At 46.7% G+C, this 19,455-nt stretch overlaps 1 protein-coding gene across 2 annotated transcripts; it reads left to right on the top strand.

The window, feature by feature from the left end:
• The first annotated feature begins 8,203 nt into the window (after window positions 1-8,203).
• Window positions 8,204-19,170, top strand: LOC139265434 (ribosomal protein eL22-like). 2 transcript variants are annotated; one of them, XM_070882437.1, is made up of 4 exons: window positions 8,204-8,318; window positions 9,141-9,245; window positions 12,159-12,280; window positions 18,905-19,170. In XM_070882437.1, the coding sequence occupies exons 1-4, from the start codon at window positions 8,310-8,312 to the stop codon at window positions 19,047-19,049; spliced, it is 381 nt and encodes a 126-aa protein (XP_070738538.1). In that variant the 5' UTR covers window positions 8,204-8,309; the 3' UTR covers window positions 19,050-19,170. The 2 variants fall into 2 exon arrangements, with proteins under 2 accessions (XP_070738538.1, XP_070738539.1); XM_070882438.1 differs by lacking the exon at window positions 8,204-8,318 and having other exon boundaries at window positions 9,159-9,245; window positions 12,090-12,280.
• Window positions 19,171-19,455: the final 285 nt, after the last annotated feature.

The raw sequence follows: 19,455 nt of genomic DNA, 5'->3' as shown, positions 1-19,455 counted from the left end.
TCTGGCAGTTACTTACACAGTGGGTATAGTATTGGGTAGGTCTCCTCCAATGGAAGTTTAGGACGGGGCCAAGCTTGGCTGGCATAGAGGGATGGGTGGGAAAGCTTCTACCAGCTGCTCTTGGTCATGTTTCAGGCAGCCGTTTGCTTTTATAGGCAGTATTTATATTGGTGCCTGAAAACTGCCGACTTGGCACGATCTACATATAGTGACTGCAAAACAGGCCTCATGCCATACCATGATTGATTTGCATTCCCCCCTTTATAGCTCTATCAGGTTGCAAATACTTGGGGAAAAATGGCAACAACTTGCATTGATTCAGCATCTTTAATCTAGTAAAACATCCCATGGCGCTGCACAGGAGCGTTATCAAACAAAATTTGACACCGAGCCACATAAGGAGATACTGGGAGGGCTGACTAAAAGCTTGGTCGCAGAGTTAGGTTTTAAAGAGGAGAGAGGTGGAGAGGTTTTGAGGTTTAGGGAGGGAATTCCAGAACTTAGGCCCTAGACAGCTGAAGGCACGGCTGCCAATGATGGAGTGAAGGAGATTGAGGATGCGCAAGAGGTCAGAATTGGACGAGCGCAGAAATCTCAGAGGGTTGTGGGGCTGGTGAAGGTTACAGAGATAGGGAGGGAGAAGTGCAAGGACTGATTTGAACACAAGGATGATCATTTTTAAATTGAGGCGTTGGTGGGCTGGGAGCCAATGTAGGTTCGTGCAGGTGTGATGGGTGAACGGGACTTGGTGCGAGTTAGGACACAGGCAGCAGAGTTTCGGATAAGCTCAATTTAGATTTGTTGGAAGGTGGGAGGCCGGCCAGGAGAGCGTTGAAATCGTCGAGCCTAGAGGTAACAAAGGCATGAATGGAGGTTTCAGTAGCACAAGAGCTGAGGCAGGGGCGGAGACGGGCGATGTTACAGAGGTGGAAGTCGGCGGTCTTGGTGATGGGGAGGATATTGGGTTGGCAGCTCAACTCGGGGTCAAATTGGATGGCAAGGTTGCAAATATTGGGTTACATTGAGTCTACAGCACAGAAATAGGACATTTGGCCCAGCAGTCTACGCCGGTATTTATGCTCCACACGAGCCTTCTCCCACCTCTCTTCATCTCACCCCATCGGCATATTCTTCTATTCCTTTCTCCCTGATGTGTTTATCAAGCTCCTCCTTAAATACTACTTTAGTAACCCCACCACCTCGTACATCATGAGACAAACTTTAAAATCATGAGATTTGGTAAGAAATCATGAGTTGCTATTTTTTTCCCAACCTGACCCCTCGCTGACCTCTGCTGCTGGACACAAAGTGCATTCGACCATCACTAACCGATTACTGACACAAGAACATAAGAATCAGGAGCAGGAGTAGGTGGATCGGTGGTTCCGTTGTTGCGTCACTCGCAGGCTGGTCTCGCTCTGCTTTTGACCGTTACTCTATCTGAACATAACCTCCTCCAGCCCGACAACCAATGTCCTTTTAATCAACCGTGCAGCACTCTGGAGGTCCATGGAGCCGGCTCATCGGCTTTTAAAGGGAAAAACTGCGCACGTGTGGAATTTTGAAACAAAAATTAGAGGGAGCATTGTCTACAACCTTCCGAGATCTCTGCACTACTCCAATTCTGGCCTCTTGCGCATTACCGATTTCCATCACCCCACCATTGGCAGCCGTGCCTTCAACTGCCTGGGCCCCAAGCTCTGGAATTCCCTCCCTAAACATCTCAGCCTCTCTACCTCTCGCTCCTCCTTTAAGACGCAGCTAAAAACCTACCTATGTGACCAAGCTTTTGGTGACCTGTCCCCAGTATCTCCAGATGTGGCTCGGTGTCAAATTTTGTTTGATAATCGCTCCTGTGAAGCACCTAAGGGGCATTTTGCTAAGTTAAAGGCACTATATAAATGCATGATGTTGGTGTTACTGACTTCTGGCCAAATAATTTCCTTCTTTGAGATAACATAACCTGTAAGCCAGTGTTCAACACTCTTCAATGTTCCAGTATAATTGTACAAACCATTAAAGATTGAAATTAGTAAGTAAAATGGCTGTTAATTATTGGAACATTGTTTGTGCTGCAAGCAAAAACAAAATATAAAACTATATAGCAGCAATGGCTGCAATCCAACTGCATATGTCGATTTTGCACAGTCATTAGGCTATTATCTGAAGAAATGTTAGGTTTTAGCACTGAGAACATATTTAACTGGGTGGAGAATGAGATTATCTTATGTTTGCAGTGACTGCCACCATTGACTCTGCATACACCAGGTCAATAGGAACATAGGAACAGCATAGGCCATTCAGCCCCTCGAGCCTGATCCGCCATTCAATGAGATCTGCGACCTAACTCCATATACCCACCTTTGGCCCATATCCTTTAATACCTTTGGTTAACAAAAAGCTATCAATCTCAGATATAAAATTAACAATTGATCTAGCATCATTGTCGTATGCAGAAGACAGTTCCAAACTTCTAACACCGTTTGTATGTAGAAGTGTTTCCTAATTCCCACATTACAACAGTGACTACACTCCAAAAGTACTTCATTGGCTGTAAAGCGCTTTGAGACATCCGATGGTCATGAAAGGCGCTATATAAATGCAAGTCTTTCTTTTCTTTCTTAATTTCACCCCTGAAAGGTCTGGCTCTAATTTTTAGACTCTGCCCCCTAGTCCTAGAATCCCCAACCAGCAGAAATTGTTTCTCTCTATCCTCCCTATCTATCCCCCTCAATATCTTGAAAACTTAGATCAGATTACCCCTTAACCTTCTAAATTCTAGGAAATACAACCCTAATTTTTGTAATCTCTCCTCGTAACTTAACCCTTGAAGTCCAGGTATCATTCTGGTAAACTACGCTGCACTCCCTCCAAGGCCAATATATCTTTCCTAAGATGTGGTGCCCAGAACTGCTCACAGTGCTCCAGGTGTGGTCTAACCAGGGTTTTGTATTGCTACAGCATAACTTCTACTCCCTTGTACTCTAGTCCTCTAAATACCCATTAGCGTCTTTAATTATTTTCTGTACTTGTTCATGACATTTTAATGCTCTATATACCTGGACCCCCAAGTCTCTTTGGACCTCCACTGTTTTTAGCTCCTCACTATTTAGAAAGTATCTTGTTCTATCCTTTTTAGGTCCAAAGTGGATGACTTCATATTTCCCAACATTGAAATCCATTTGCCACAGTTTTGCCCATTCACTTATTCTCTCGATATCCCGTTGTAATTTTATGCTTTCTTCTACACTGCCTGCAATGCCGCCTGTTTTTGTTTCATCGGCAAATTTGGATAGATGAATTTCTATTGCATCATTAAAGTTGTTAATAATTTTGTGAATAGTTGAGACTAAACACAGATCCCTGCGGACCATTAGTCACAGCCTGCCAATTTGAGTACCTACCCATTACCCCTAATCTTTGTCTTCTGCCGCTCTGCCAATTTCCGAACCAGGTCAATAATTTGCCCTCAATTCCATGGGCTTCTACCTTAGTTAATAGTCTCACATGTGGGTCTTTAACAAATGCCTTCTGCCACAATAAATCACAAGATGTTCACATCACTCGATAGAGTGTGTTGGATCCTTACCTTGTGTGCTTAAGACCACGCTCCCCACCTCCAAATCAAATTGGGGAGATGAGCAGGGCATAACTCATCAACTCCCATCAGTCCCCAGTCGCCTGGAGATGTTGCTGTTGCTGCTGCACCCCTCCCCTCTCCGGTTGCTAGCCGGTTGCCCGGATTATGCCAAGCGCTCTTCAACCGATGGTTCCGGGAGGTAGCGGCGGATGCAGGTACTTACACGGGCTATCTGCCCTCGCTCCATAATCCCACGCTAATTCCTGTGTTGTAGCATGGAGCCAAGGGGTGATCTTTGGGCCACACATCCCGCCCTCCCGCGGAGGTTGCTCGATAGGCCCAGGTACGCCCCATGCCCAGGATGCTATTTGGGCCCGGGCCGCTCGTGCTAATTTAAAAATGGTGCTTGCTCCTGCCGCCACCCTTCAGTTTCACTGCTGCGAACAGTTGACACCCTGCCATCCCCTAGTCACTCACTCACTCAAAGGCTGCTGCCATTTCTAACAAGCCAAGAAGAGGCGGTTCCCTGCCAAACTTTGCCACTTTTTCCTCTTTTCCTTTTCTCTCGATCCCTCTCTGACCATTCTCTCCTGTCGTCATGCCTCCTTTCATCTCTCTTCTCTCGGCTACTCTGCCCTCCCAAATCCCTACCCCAATCCTTCATTACTCTTCAACCTTCCTACTCTGCTGCCATCGTCCCAGGCTTGACTCTCTCCTAGATAAGCCTACAGCTTCCCTCTGTGCCTCTCTTGGCATCCTACACAGAGCCCATCGAGGCACTCATCGCTGCCTTCTTACGAGCAGCAACCTCAACTGTTCCATCTTACTCTCTCACCGACCTTCCTACCTGGCATACCCACTAGGGGCTAATCTTGCCAATCTCCTCCCCGTCCAACTCACACCCCCCCCCCCCCCCAGCACTGATCCTGTGGACGCTGGCAGTGGGGAAGTCACCACCGACCCTCTCTGCATCCCCCTCCAAAACGTCCGTTCACTTGTGAACAAGGTCCTTCCCATCCATGAGCTTATCGTGGATGATTGCATCGACATCATGGTCCTGACAGCAAGTTGGTTGAGGGGTGATAACACCTTTCCCTTAAATGAAGTCTCCCCGCCTGGCTATACTTTCTACCATCGACCTGAAACGATAACTCTATTTCTCTTTCCACAGATGCTGCCTGACCCGCTGAGATTTCAGCATTTTCTGTTTTTATATATCTTTCACCACTTTCCCCGCTCAGACCGCCGTGGCGGCGGTGTGGTTCTCATCACCAAATCACACCTTGGTCTGTCTCACTACTCCTCTGGCACTTTCTTCTCCTTTGAGCATCTCACCCTGTTCCATCCCTCTCACCTCATTTAAAATTCTCGTTCTGTACCACCCACCCAAGTACCATGAAGATTTTATTGCCGAGATATCTTCACTGCTTTCCTTCCTCAGCCTCTGCATCAAATAACTTCTCATCCTCGGAGATTTTAACCTCCATCTCAATTCACCATACCCTTTCTCCTCTGATTTCACTACCCTCCTATCCTCCCTTAATCTCTCCCTCCATGTAAATTCCTCACCCCATATTCACGGCAATCCCCTCGTCCTTGCCATCTCTCATTGTCTCGCTACTCCCGTCGTGCAAATCGCAGATAACGCCATCTCTGATCACCTCCTCGTGTCGCTCTCCACCCACATCCCCTCCCACCACCTCTACAACCCTACCTCCTTCTGTGTCCGCCCCTGGAAATAATTCTCCCAACTCTCTTACAACTGCACTTATCAACTCCAAACTGTCCAGGCTTTGGCCCTCCATTCACCATGACATTTCTGCAACTATTGATCTGCTCAGTCACACCCTCACCACCACCTTTGATGCCCTAGTCCCTATTAAAACAATTACTCTCTTTCACCTTGGCTGTTCCCCCTGGTACAGCCTTGATCTTCACTCCCTTACATTCAAGGGACGCAGACTTGAACGGACAATTGGTTTGGCCTTTCACCACCAGATCTCGCTGGACCACATAAAGCATTATGGGATCATGCTCTCATCTGCCAAAATTGCTCATTATTCCAAAATCATTCTGGAATGCAAAGATAAACCCCGGCTTCTATTCTCCACTGCTAACTGTCTTCTTAAAGCCCTCTCCCCTGTCTCCTCCACCCTCACCTCCGTCAACAAGTGTGAGGAGCTCATGGACTTCCTTGTCTCTAGGATCGAGACCATCCGTTCAGCTGCCTCTGCCACTTCCCTTCCTTCCCCTAGCCCACCGGGCCAAACTTCCTGTAAGGATCCCCCTGCCCTAGCCCTGACCTCATATCTTTCTCCAATCTGCCCTCATGACCTCTCCAAACTCATCTTGTCCATGAGACCCACTTCCTGCTCCCGCGACCCTATTCCCACCTCCTTTTCTGGTTCCCATGTTAGCTGACATTGTTAACGGTTCTCAATGACAACATCCATCCTCGTCCTTTTTGATTTGTCTGCAGCCTTTGACACGGTTGACCACTCCATCCTTCTCCAACATTTTTCCACCGTTGTCCAGCTGGGTGGGACTGCACTCGCCTGGTTCCATTCTTATCTATCTAATTGTAGCCAGAGAATCACCTGCAATGGCTTCTTTTCCCACCCCCGCATCGTTACCTCTGGTGTCCCCCAAGGATCTGTCCTTGGCCCCCTCCTATTTCTCATCTACATGTTGCCCCTTGGCGACATCATCCAAAAACACAGCGTCATTTTCCGCATGTACGCTGATGACACCCAGCTCTACCTCACTACCACATCTCTCGACCCCTCCACTGTCTCTAAATTGTTAGACTTGTGGAAATGTATTTTATCTAAGCTGTATCACACTGTATTTTGTACCCTTGTTGATATAAAACAAAATGGAGTCCTGGTCCTTCTAGAAATTTCTGCAACTGACAGACTGTTTGCATAAACAGCTAAACCTGGCTTGAAACGACTAATAGCTGATTAATAGCCACCAGACAGCATGGAGACTGTCCTGCTGAGACAAGTACCACCCCTGGTGCTCTCCTGTATTGCCCATGCAGCACCAGTTGCATTCTCCGCCCCCCCCCCCCCCTTTGAGATACTCAAACTACCAGCCATTATCTCTTATACAGAACTCATCCCTTTCATGCAAAAAGATAACTGACCGGGAAACTGGACAATCCTGACACAATGCAATGCCGGTAATAGCACATTATCACACTCTCATCGAGTAATGGCTGACTGGCCAACTAATAACCCTGACAAAAAGAGACATTTAGGAACCATGTCAGGACAAGGATGTGGTGATTAACTCTTTATCTGTATTCACTGACTGCAAGGAGCCAATACACAGCAAGAGGCCATAACTTGTGTTTTTACTGTATAAATATCTCATGAAACTGTACCATTTTGGAGGTCTTCACTTAGCCGTTGATTGAGTGAGACTTTTCCCTTGCTGCAAGTAAAATTAAAAGAACATCTGCCAGAGCTGAAGGTGTCAGAGTCGTATATTGCGAGTTGAGATTTCGACAGACTGCTTGTCCGACATCCATTTCTGAAATGTTCTATTAAATATTGAGAAGACTGAAGCCATTGTTTCACCTGGCCACTGACTCCATCCCTCTCTCCAACATGTGCCTGAGACTAAACCAGCCTTGTTTGCAGCCTTGGTGTCATATGTACTGAAATGTACTTTTGACCATATATCTGCAGCATAACTAAGACCGCCTATTATCACATCTGTAACATCGCCCATCTTTGCCCTTGCTTCAGCTCATCCGCTGTTGAAACCCTCATCCATGCCTTTGTAACCTCTAGACTTGACTATTTCAATGCGGTCCTGGCTGGCCTCCCATCTTCCACCTTCTATAAACTTGAACTCATCCAAAACTCGGCTGCCCATGTCCTAACTCGCAACAAGTCCCGCTCAGCCTTCACCCAGCACCCATCATGTGCTCGCTGACCTACATTGGCTCCCCGTTAAGCAAAGCTTTGATCTCAAAATTTTCATCCATGTTTTTAAATCCCTCCTTGGCCTCGCCACTCCCTATCTCTGTAATTTCTTCCAGCCCCACAACCTCCCGAGATAGCTGCGCTCCTCTAATTCTGCCCTCTTGAGCATCCTCGATTAAAATCGCTCAACCATTGGTGTCCGGGCCTTGAGCTGCCTCGGCCCTAAGGTCTGAAAGTCCCTGCCTAAATCTCTCCGCCTCTATATCGCTCTTCTTTTAAGACGTTCCTTAAAACCTACGTCTTTGACAAAGCTTTTGGTCACCTGCTCTAATGTATTCTTATTTGGCTCGGTGTCAAATGCACTCCTGTGAAGCGCCTTAGGACGTTGTACTACATTAAAGGCGCTATATAAATACAAGTTGTTGTAACCATGCTATGAGTGGGGCTAAGTGGATAGCTTTTTCAAAGAGCTGGAACGGTATCGACGGGCCGAATGACCTCCTTCTGTGCTGTGAGCGTTCTATGATTTCCAGCATCCGCAGTATTTGTTGCAATTGTTACATGTATGACCCACAAGTGGAAACATGCTCTCTCAAGTCCAGCCAACATCAGACCTTTTGGGTGCAATGAGAAGCAAAAACACGTGGCAACAGTGACGTCACACGTCACGTGCCGGCACCACCACGCGTTGCCCCCGCCTGCACGACACGCTGACGTCAGGACGCAGCCGACTATATAAAGCGGCGGCGGGCGGCGCGGCGCTCCTTTGGGTCCCAGCGGAGCGGCAGAGCAGTATGGTGTCGGTGAGTGAGGAGAAGGCGGGGATTCGCCTCAGCCCCCAGCCCCCAGACCCCGGCAGAGCGACCTGGCATCTCCCTCCCTCCTCCGCCCCGGTGCTGGGCAGCCCGGCCCGCTACCTGAGAGCCCAGGCTGTGCGGCCAACTGACCAAATCCCAGCGTGGCTCACCCACACTGACTGTGAGCAATGTTCAATCGTTGCTCAGTGTGCAATTAGAAATATATAGCAAATTGTGCACTGTTAGAAATTAAATGCAGTAATAGCTCATTGCAATGTTGACATTTTCACTTAATGAACTTGTGTCATTGGAAATATAAATCATCATTCAAAGTTTTAATTTATAAATCTTCCTCCAAACTTCCCCCCTCTCCCCATGAATTATATTTATTAATTTGTGTGAAATATTTAATGTTTTATGAATTCATATATTAAATATTTAATGTTTCTTACTAATTTGTGAAATATTTAATGTTAATTTGTGAAATATTTAATTCTTACTAATTTGAAATATTTAATAATTTGTGAAATATTTAATGTTAATTTATATGAAATAGTTAATTTGTGAAATATTTCTTATTAATTTAATGAAACATTTAATATTAATTTGTAAAATACTTAATATTTCTTTTATGTGAAATATTTATGTTTTAATATATAAATATTCCCCCCCCCCCCCCCCAACCCTGGGTTTGGTGGAGGGTTGAGTTTCCGGTGGTTCTCAAACTGTGTTAATCTTGGTGTTGAGGCAGACTGCTGTTGGGTGCTGCTGGCTCCCCATTCTATTTGTTGCATTTCCTCACGGCTTCCTTTCCGCCCCCCTCCCCAGAATAAGTCGTCAGTGCTGCTTAAGGGCAAGAAGAAACAGATGTGGAGGTTCACGCTCAACCTCGCCAAACCAGTAGAAGATGGCATCCTCGACTCTGGCAACTTTGTAAGGAATTTAACCCTTTTTTATTTTCCAGTTCCTCTTCTCTCTTTTTACTCCCCTCCCCCCTCTCCCCTCCCCCCTCTCCCCTCCCCCTCTCCCCTCCCCCCTCTCCCCTCCCCCCTCTCCCCTCCCCCCTCTCCCCTCCCCCCTCTCCCCTCTCCCCTCCCCCCTCTCCCCTCCCCCCTCTCCCCTCCCCCCTCTCCCCTCCCCCCTCTCCCCTCCCCCCTCTCCCCTCCCCCGGAGGTGCTGACTCCAGCTCAGACCCAAGCCACCATGTTCACCCCACACGAGTGGCCACTCTTCCTGTGAGGGCCGATTGGGCATTGCGGCAAAGCCTGGGTCAGTGCACTCGGGTGGGTCATTGAACAGCGTTTGGGTGTGGGGAAGCCCCACATAAGTTCTATCTATGGGGATTATATTGGCTGTACCTTGCTCCACCATTGGCGGCCATGCATTCAGCTGCCTGGGCCCCAAGCTATGCCTGGTCCCCAAATCTCTCCGCGCCTCTCTCCTTTAAGACGCTCCTGAAAACCTACCTCTTTGAGCAAACTTGTGGTGAACTGTCTGAATGACATCTTGTGTTGCTCGGTGTCCGATTTTGTTTGATCATCGCTCCTGTGAAGTGCCTTGGAATATTTTAGTACGTTAAAGGTGCTATATAAATACAAGTTGTTGTAGCAGCCCTACTGTTGGCCTCGCTGGCATTTGCTGAATCTGGGCCTAAGTGACCGAAGGAATGGGGATTGTTATGAGGATGGTCAGCAATCCCAGCCTGCATTGAGCAGGTGAAAGGGTCCTAATAAAATGAAGGCTGCATATAGTGATACCACTATTCCACCAGAATGGAGATAATTGGGTAATTCCCCTGTCAATCGCTGCTGTAACTGAATGGAATGGAATTGATTTTAAACATATTGTGCAACTATCCTCAACTCGTACATTTTGCCAGGGAAATCACCCCGCTTTTATTGGGAGACTTTACTGTAGTTTCGGTCACGAATTCTGTTTGCTGTAGTTCGGAAGGACTCTGTTTAAGTAGACTCTGCACACGGTTTGCTGTAGTGTCCTGTTTAAATAGGCTGTTTGCTGTGAGTCATGCCGTAAGTCCGGCAACTCATTGGTTGACGTAGTGGTGCTAATAGACCAATTGATTGGTGCTTTTACTGGATCTGCTGGTCCAGTACCCATCTTGATTCGCCCAGAGAGATCCGACAATCCCGTTTCCCCCACCCCCCCGCCATTGTACTATCCAGTTAACTTATATTTTATATAGCGTCTTTAATGTAGGAAAACATCCCATGTGCTTATTAATTAAAATGAAAAGGAACACTGATGCAATTTTTAAAGTGTCCCCTGAGGTTCCATGATAAATTCCTAAGGAGCACATAAGGAAATGCTTGGGATTTTGGACAAGCGTAACCTTTGAGGAGGGTGCCCAGAATTTAGTCTTGTCCTTGACCAGTTTCTGAGGCGAAGTGAGTAAACTAACTTATGAGTGTCTTGAACTTTCAGAAGTGAACTAACTGCCTCTCCCTCCCAAGTCAGCATGGATTTATGAAAGGCAAATCATGCTTGACAAATCTTCTTGAATTTTTTGAGTATGTAACTAATAGAGTGGATTAGGGAGAACCAGTGGATGTGGTGTATTTGGATTTTCAAAAGGCTTTTGACAAGGTCCCACACAAGAGATTAGTGTGCAAAATTAAGGCACATCGTATTGGGGGCAATGTATTGACGTGGATAGAGAACTGGTTGGCAGACATGAAGCAAAGAGTGGTAATAAACGGGTCCTTTTCAGAATGGCAGGCAGTGACTAGTGGGGTACCGCAGGGTTCAGTGCTGGGACCCCAGCTATTTACAATATATATTAATGATTTAGACGAAGGAATTGAATGTAATATCTCCCAAGTTTGCAGATGACACTAAGCTCGGTGGCAGTGTGAGCTGTGAGGAGGATGCTAAGAGGCTTCAGGGTGACTTGGACAGGTTAGTTGGGCAGATGCAGTATAATGTGGATAAATGTGAGGTTATCCACTTTGCTGGAAAAAACAGGAAGGCAGATTATTATCTGAATAGTGACAGATTAGCAAAAGGGGAGGTGCAACGAGACCTGTGTGTCATGGTACATCAGTCATTGAAAGTAGGCATACAGGTACAACAGGCAGTTAAAAAAAAGCAAATGGCATGTTGGCCTTCATAGTGAGAGGATTTGAGTAAAGGAGCATAGAAGTTGTACAGGGCCTTGGTGAGACCACACCTTGAGTATTGTGTGCAGTTTTGGTCTCCTAATCTGAGGAAGGACATTCTTGCTATTGAGGGAGTGCAGCGAAGGTTCACCAGACTGATTCCCGGGATGGCAGGACTGACATATGACAAAAGACTGGATCGACTAGGCTTATATTCACTGGAATTTAGAAGAATGAGAGGGGATCTCATAGATATACAAAATTATGACGGGATTTGAAAAGGTTCGATGCAGGCAGAATGTTCCTGATGTTGGGGAAATCTAGAACCGGGGGTCACAGTCTATGGATAAAGGGTAAGCCATCTCGGACTGAGATGAGAAACTTTTTCACCCAGAGAATTGTGAACCTGTGGAATTCTCTACCACAGAAAGTTGTTGAGTCCAGTTCATTGGATATATTCAAAAGGGAGTTAGAGATGTGGCCCTTACGGCTAAAGGGATCGGGGGTATGGAGAGAAAGCAGGAGTGGGGTACTGAAGTTGCATGATTAGCCATGATATTGGATGGTGATGCAGGCTCGAAGGGCCGAATGGCCTGTTCCTGCACCTATTTTCTATGTTTCCCCTGTACCTGTTGCTCTGCTAACTGGTTGTTTTGGCTAGGGTTTCCGTCCCTAGTTCATGCCTAGGGTCTCCTTCCCTAGTGTCCCATGGTTCTGTTTTCCACAACAGGAGCAGTTCCTGCGGGAGAAAGTGAAGGTCGGGGGGAAGGCCGGAAACCTGGGCAACGTGGTCCAGATCGAGCGTCTGAAAAACAAGATCACAGTCACCTCGGCCAAACAGTTCTCCAAGAGGTGAGCATCCGTCGCGTTGCGTATGATTCTTGGATTGTTGGTGCTGCTGTTGGCCTCAGTGCTTGGGGTTTGGGGGCATGTATGTGGTGGGGGGGGGAAATAATTCAGTCAGAGCTCCTGCTGCTGTACTCCCAACCTCATACCGTCAAATTGAGGACTGCAGCGGTTCAAGGGAGCAGGCGCACCGCTAATGTTCCCGTCAGGCCACGCACCAGCTTTTAAATGGGAAAAACAGGGATGCGCGAGAATTTGAATAGGCCGTGCAGCCCGTTAAAGGGGCGCGCACCCCCAAAAAAATTGAAATAAGATTATCTACCACCACCTTCTCCAGGCAACTAGGGAATGGGCAATAATTGCTAGCGGTGCCCACATCATGAAATGTTCTTGTATAAAATAAACACAGTTCCGTTAGCTCATAGAACATTGTGAGAACAAAATCGGGCACATCTGTGATGCAGCTGTGGCTTATTAGCCAGTCTGCTCTGGTCTGGGCAATGTCCAGTTTGGTGAGGTGCTAGCAGGTAGGTGCTAGCTATGGAATTGCACCTCAGCTAGGAGTAGAATCATACAGGTATAACTATACAGGACAGATAGAGGCCATTCGGCCCATCGTGTCTGTGCAGGCTCTTTGAAAGAGCAATCCAATTAATCCCATACCCCTGCCTTTTCTCCAAAGCCCTGCAAATGTTTTCCTTTTCTAGTATTTATTCAAATCCCTTGTAAAAATTGTTGTTGAATCTGCTTCCACCGCCCTTTCGGGCAGTGCATTCCAGATCACAGCAACTCGCTGCGTAAAAAGTTATTCCTCAGGTCCCCCCTGTTTTTTTTGCCAATTACCCTGACTCTGTCCCCTCTGGTTACCGCCCTCCTGTCACTGGAAACGATTTCTCCTTATTTACTATCAAATCCGAGTAGGTGGAAGGTGTCTCTCTTGGGATTTGATGAGGGCTTTTTGGCGTCTGTTCCGATAGAGAGAAGTGATTTGGGAATTTTGGAATAATGAGTGAGGTTTTTGTTAAGGCGCTGCATGTTATGTTGATGATAATGGTTTGATTAACTGAGGTGTGTCGACCAGGGCAGTTTCTGCTGGCTGGTCGGCATCGAAGATTGTCACTGTTTGCTTCAGCGTCCTGGTCCTCGGGGAGCGGGGGAAGCAGCTGGCATGGCTAATCTTGACTGCGGAGTCCTGCTGTGCGCTGTTTAGGCTGTAGTTGGCCACCATGCCCCGAGCTAACTGGTGGAGATGGGGGGGAGGAAAGAAAGACCTTGACCCCTGTTGGAAGAGTAAATGTGCAGACATCAACGCGAGGGCAAGATTTGACGTACCTGTGAGGTCTACTTTGGCTGAATAACCAGCCAGCACTCCCCGCCTTGGTTGGCATGCAAACCATAGGTTTAGGTATCGGGGAGTGACTGAGTCCCCGTGCAGCTGTATCATAGAAACATCTAAATTTACAGCGCAGAAGGAGGCCATTCCGGCCCATTGTGTCCGTGCCGGCCGACAAAGCCACATGGCCCTTGGTCAGCAGCCCTAAAGGTTACATATAGAAACATTGAAAATAGGTGCAGGAGTAGGCCCTTCGAGCCTGCACCACCATTCAATAAGACCATGGCTGATCATTCCCTCAGTGCCCCTTTTCTGCTTTCTTTCCATACCTCTTGGTCCCCTTAGCCGTAAGGGCCATATAAACCTATGAACAATGACGGAAAGGCAAAGAGCACCCAGCCCAATCAATCCATCTCACCACAACTGCGACATCCCTTATACTAAAACATTCTACATTCCACCCCAATCGGAGCCATGTGATCTCCTGGGAGAGGCAAAAAACAGATTTAAAAACCCAGGCCAATTTAGGGAGAAAAAAATCTGGGAAAATTCCTCTCCGACCCATCCAGGCGATCAAAACTAATCCAGATCATCACCCTGGCCGTATTCTATTCCCTGCAGTACTTAACATTATATCTAGTCCGTCCAACAAAAGGTCGTCCAGTCTAATCCCAATTATCAGCTCTAGGTCCGTAAGCCAGCAGGTTACTGCACTTTAAGTGCCCATCCAAACATCTCTTAAAAGTGGTGAGAGTTTCTGCATCCACCACTTTTCTAGACAGCGCGTTCCAGATCCCCACAACCCTCTGCATAAAGAAGACCCCCCTCAAATCCCCTCTAAACCTTCCCCCAACCATCTTAAAACTATGCTCCCTCGGAATAGACCCCCTCCATAAAAGGAAAAAGACCCTTACTATCGACTATGTCCAAGCCTCTCAATATTTTGTACACCTCAGAGGTCTCCTCTCAACCTTCTCTGTTCCAATGAGAACAAACCCAGCCTATCCAATCTGTCCTCATAACTAAGATTCTCCATTCCAGGCAGCATTCTAGTAAATCTACTCTGCACCCCCTCTAGTGCAATCACGTCCTTCCTATAATACGGTGACCAGAACTGCATGCAATACTCCAGTTGTGGCCTAACCAAAGTATTATACAATTTAAGCATAACCTCCCTGCTCTTATATTCTATGCGTCGGCTAATAAAGGCAAGCATTCTGTATGCCTTCTTAACCACCTTATCCAGCTGGCCTACTTTCAGGGATCTGTGGACAAGCACTCCAAGGCCCCTTTGTTCATCTACACTATTAAGTGGCCTACCACTTAATATGTATACTCTGTCCTTATTAGCCCTCCCAAAGTGCATCACCTCACACTTCTCTGAATTAAATTCCATTTGCCACTGCTCTGACCAGTAGATTGATATCCCATGACTTTCCTCTTCATTATCAACCACACAGCCAATTTTAGTATTGTATGCAAACTTCTTAATCATGGTCCCTGTATTCAAATCTAAATCGTTGATATGTATCACAAAAAGCAAGGGTCCCAGTACTGAGCCCTGCGGAACCCCACTGGAAACATCCTACCAGTCAGAAAAACATCCATCAATCATTACCATTTGCTCCCTTCCTCCAAGCCAATTTTAAATCTAACTTGACACTTTGCCCTGTATCCTATGGGCTTTAACCTTCATGACCAGTCTACCATGTGGGACCTTATCAAAAGCTTTGCTAAAGTCATATATACATCGTATGCACTACCCTCATTGACCCTCTTGGTTACCTCCTCAAAAAATTCAATCAGGTTAGTCAGACACGATCTTCCCTTAACAAATCCATGCTGACTGTCCTTAATTAATCCTTGCCTTTTCAAATGCAGATTTATCCTGTCTTTCAGGATTTTTTCCAATAATTTTCCCACTACTGAGGTTAGGTCGGCCTGTCCCTTTCTCCCTTCTTACACAAGCATACTACATTAATAGTCCTTCAATCCTCCGGCACCATGCCCAGATCCAAAGAGTACTGGAAAATGATGGTCAAGGCCTCTGCTATTTCCTCTTTTACTTCGCTCAACAGCCTAGGATGCATTTCATCCGGGGACTTATCTACTTTTAAAGCTGCTAAACCCCTTGATACTTCCCCCTCATTATATTTATTTCATCTAGAATATCACATTCCTCAATAGCAATATCTGCATTGCCCCTTTCCTTTGTGAAAACAGTATTCGTTAAGAACCTTCCCAACATCTTCCGCCTCCACACAAAGATTGCGCTCATGGTCTTTATTAGGCCCTATCCTTTCTTTAGTTACCCTCTTACTCTTAATATATTCATAGAACATTTTAGGATTTTCTTTAATTTTATTGGCCAAGAATTTTTCATGCTCTCTCTTAGTATTCCTAATATCCTTTTTAATTTTGCCTTTTAACTTTCTATATTCCTCTAAAGATTCTATATTATTTAGCTGTTGATATGACATATGTTTCCCTTTTTTTTTAATCCTCCCCTGTAAGTCCCTAGATATCCAGGGGGCTCTAGAATTATTTTCCAGAACCTTTTTCTTTAAGGGCACATGTTTGGCCTGAACCTTCCAGATATCCTCCTTAAATGCCTCCCACTGTTCCGACACTGATTTACCCTCAAGTAGCTGTTTCCAGTCCACCATGGCCAAATCACTCCTTAACTTAGCAAAATTAGCTTTTCCCCAATTTGGAACTTTTCTTGTCCTTATCCATAACCAACTTGAATCTGACTGAATTATGGTCACTGGCACCCAAGTGTTCTCCCACCAATACCCCTTCAGCCTGCCCAGCTTCATTCTCCCAAAACTAAATCTAAGACTGCCCTCCCTCGTGTTGGGCTTGCTACATACTGACTAAAAAAGTTCTCTTGAATGCATTTCAAGAATTTTGCACCCTCTATACCCTTCACACTAAATTTGTCCCAATCAATATTTGGATAGTTAAAATCCCCTACTATTACTACCCTATGGATTTTGGACTTCACAGCAATTTGTCTACATATTTGCTCCTCTATATACCTCCCACTGTTTGGGGGTCTATAATACATGCCCAGCAGTGTGATCACTCCTTTTTTATTTTTCAATTCGACTCATATGGCCTCATTTGATGATCTCTCTAACATATCATCCCTCCTCGTCGCTGTAATATTTTCTTTAATCAGTACTGCAACTCCCCCCCCTTTACCCCCCTCTCTATCTTGTCTAAAAATCCTGTAGCCAGGAATATTGGTCTGTCAAACCTGCCCCTCTTTCAGCCATGTTTCTGGAATGGCTATAATGTCATATTCCCAAGTGTCTACCTGTGCTCTTAGCTCATCCGCCTTATTTGCTATACTCCTTGCATTAAAGTATATACCATTCAGCACAGGAAGACCTCCTTGCTTACTACATACTAAACTCTGTTTCCTCTGTCTTACAGATTCGCTTTCTAGATTCTTGCTATCCAATTTCAGCTTTACTTCCTTCCCTTTTGAATTCATTCTCAGGTTCTCATCCCCCGCCAAGCTAGTTTAAACGCTCCCCAACAGCACTAGCAAAACTACCCGCGAGGATATTGGTCCCAGCGCTGTTGAGGTGCAACCCGTCCGGTTTGTACAGGTCCCATCTCCCCCAGAAGCGGTCCCAATGCCTCAAGAATTTAAAGCCCTCCCTCCTACACCAACTTTCCAGCCACGTGTTCATCCTCTCTATCCTCCTATTCTTATACTCATTAGCACATGGCACCGGTAGCAACCCGGAGATTACTACCTTTGAGGTCCTATCCTTTCATTTTCTTCCTAGCTCCCTGAATTCTTCCTGTAGGACCTCATCCCTTTTTTACTGATATCATTGGTCCTGATATGGACCAAGACCTCTCGCTGTTTACTACCCCCCCCCCCCCCCCCACCCCCACCCCCACCTTGCAGGATGCCCTGTGTCCGTTCTGTGACACCCTTGACCCTGGCACCAGGGATGCACAAAACCATATTCAGGAGTCACATCTACGGCTGCAGAAATGCCTGTCTGTTCCCCTAACTATAGAGTCCCCTATCACTAGGGCTCTTTTGTTCTTCGTCCCTCTTCCGCAGCTGAACCACCCGTGGTGCCTTGGAATTGTCTCTGGCTGCACTCCCCAGAGGCACCATCGCCCTTACTGATACTCAGGAATGAATATTGGTTTGAAAGCGAGATGGACTCACGGGGGACTCCTGTGCTACCTGCCTAGCACACTTACTATGCCTGGTGTTCACCCACTTCCCCTCTACCTACACGCCTTTAAGCTGCGGGGTGACTACCCACGTAGTTCTCAGCCTCGCGGATGCACCTTATTGACTCGATCCACTGCTCCAGCTTCTAGACGCAGAGCTTGAGCAGTTGAAGCTGGAGACGACACCTGCGCACACGGTTGTCTAGGCTGCACGAAGCATTCAGGACTTCCCACATGCCGTGGGATGTGCACTCCACGCGACTGAGCTGCAGTGCCATTCCTCTAGTTAGCCTTACCTAGTTTAAAATCTACTTAAAACGAAATAGAGAAAAGAGAGCTTCTTACCAACTCAACTCACCTCACCGACCTCCGAACTCCCGACTCGGCGACCTCATAGGGCCTACCGACTCTCCGACCTCCCAACTCAGCGACCTCAAGGCCTTACCGACTTGCCGACCTCCCGATCACCGACCTCCCAACTTATCGACTCATCGACCTCCCCACTTGCCGACCTCCTGACTCATCAGAATTGAAATCCTCACCGACCTTCGGGCCTCCTCCTCCTCAGACCTCCCGACCGCTCTGAACTCCCAAACTCACGATCTCTCTGGCTATCTCCATCCCATCTTCCAGAACAGCCTTCTCTAGAGGCAGAATAAGACTCGCATTTCTACAGCTTCTTTCAGGACGTCTCAAAGCGCTTTACAGCCAGTGAAGTACTTTTTGAAGTGTGCTCACTGTTGTAATGCAGGAAAAGTGGCAGCCAATTTGTGCACAGCCAGCTCCCACAAACAACAATGTAATAAATAACCAGATCATCTGTTTTTAGTGATAATTGAGGGATAAATACTGGGCATAACTCCCCTGCTCTTCTTCGAAATAGTGGCCGTGGGATCTTTTCCGCGCACCCGAGAGGAGAGAAGGAGTTTAACATCTCATCCGAAAGACGGCACCTCTGACAGTACAGCTCAGTGCTCAAGTCTTTGGAGTGGGACTTGAACCCATGACGTACTGACTCAGGTGAGAGTGCTACCCACTGAAGAGTTGGCATGTTTTTAACCTCGGACTTCTCTCGCTCTCTCCCTCAGGTACCTGAAGTACCTGACCAAAAAGTACCTGAAGAAGAACAACTTGCGAGACTGGCTGCGAGTCGTCGCCTCCGACAAGGAAAGCTACGAACTCCGCTACTTCCAAATCGTCCAGGACGAAGAGGAGTCTGAAGCCGAGGATTGAGGGGGCACCGAGGCTGGCGGACCTGGACTCTCTTTTGTATAAAAAAAGTGCGCGGTTTTCAGAGAACATCTATATAAAAAGTTATTAAATTATTAATAAATCGCTACGCACTGAAAAGCCACCTCACGGAAAAATTGTCCTTTTTCCTCCCAATCCGCAAACTTACCAAGGAATTCAGAAGAAACTTATTTACTCGAGGCTGGTGAAAATGCAAGCTCGCTGTTACATAGATTGATACGGCACAGAAGGCCATTTGTCTTATCGTGCCTGTGCTGGCTCTTCGAAAGAGCTATCGAATTAATCCCACTCTCCCCGCTCTTTACTTGTAGCCCTGAAAATCGTTTCCTTTTCAAGTATTTTTCCAATTCCCACTTGAAAGTTACTGAGACGTGACTTAGCTAGAATA

The sequence above is a fragment of the Pristiophorus japonicus genome, chromosome 6 (assembly GCF_044704955.1).
Source record: "Pristiophorus japonicus isolate sPriJap1 chromosome 6, sPriJap1.hap1, whole genome shotgun sequence".
NCBI lineage: Eukaryota > Metazoa > Chordata > Chondrichthyes > Pristiophoridae > Pristiophorus > Pristiophorus japonicus.
The sequence above is the reverse complement of the archived record's forward strand: the minus strand, read 5'-3'. Positions and strand labels throughout refer to the sequence as shown.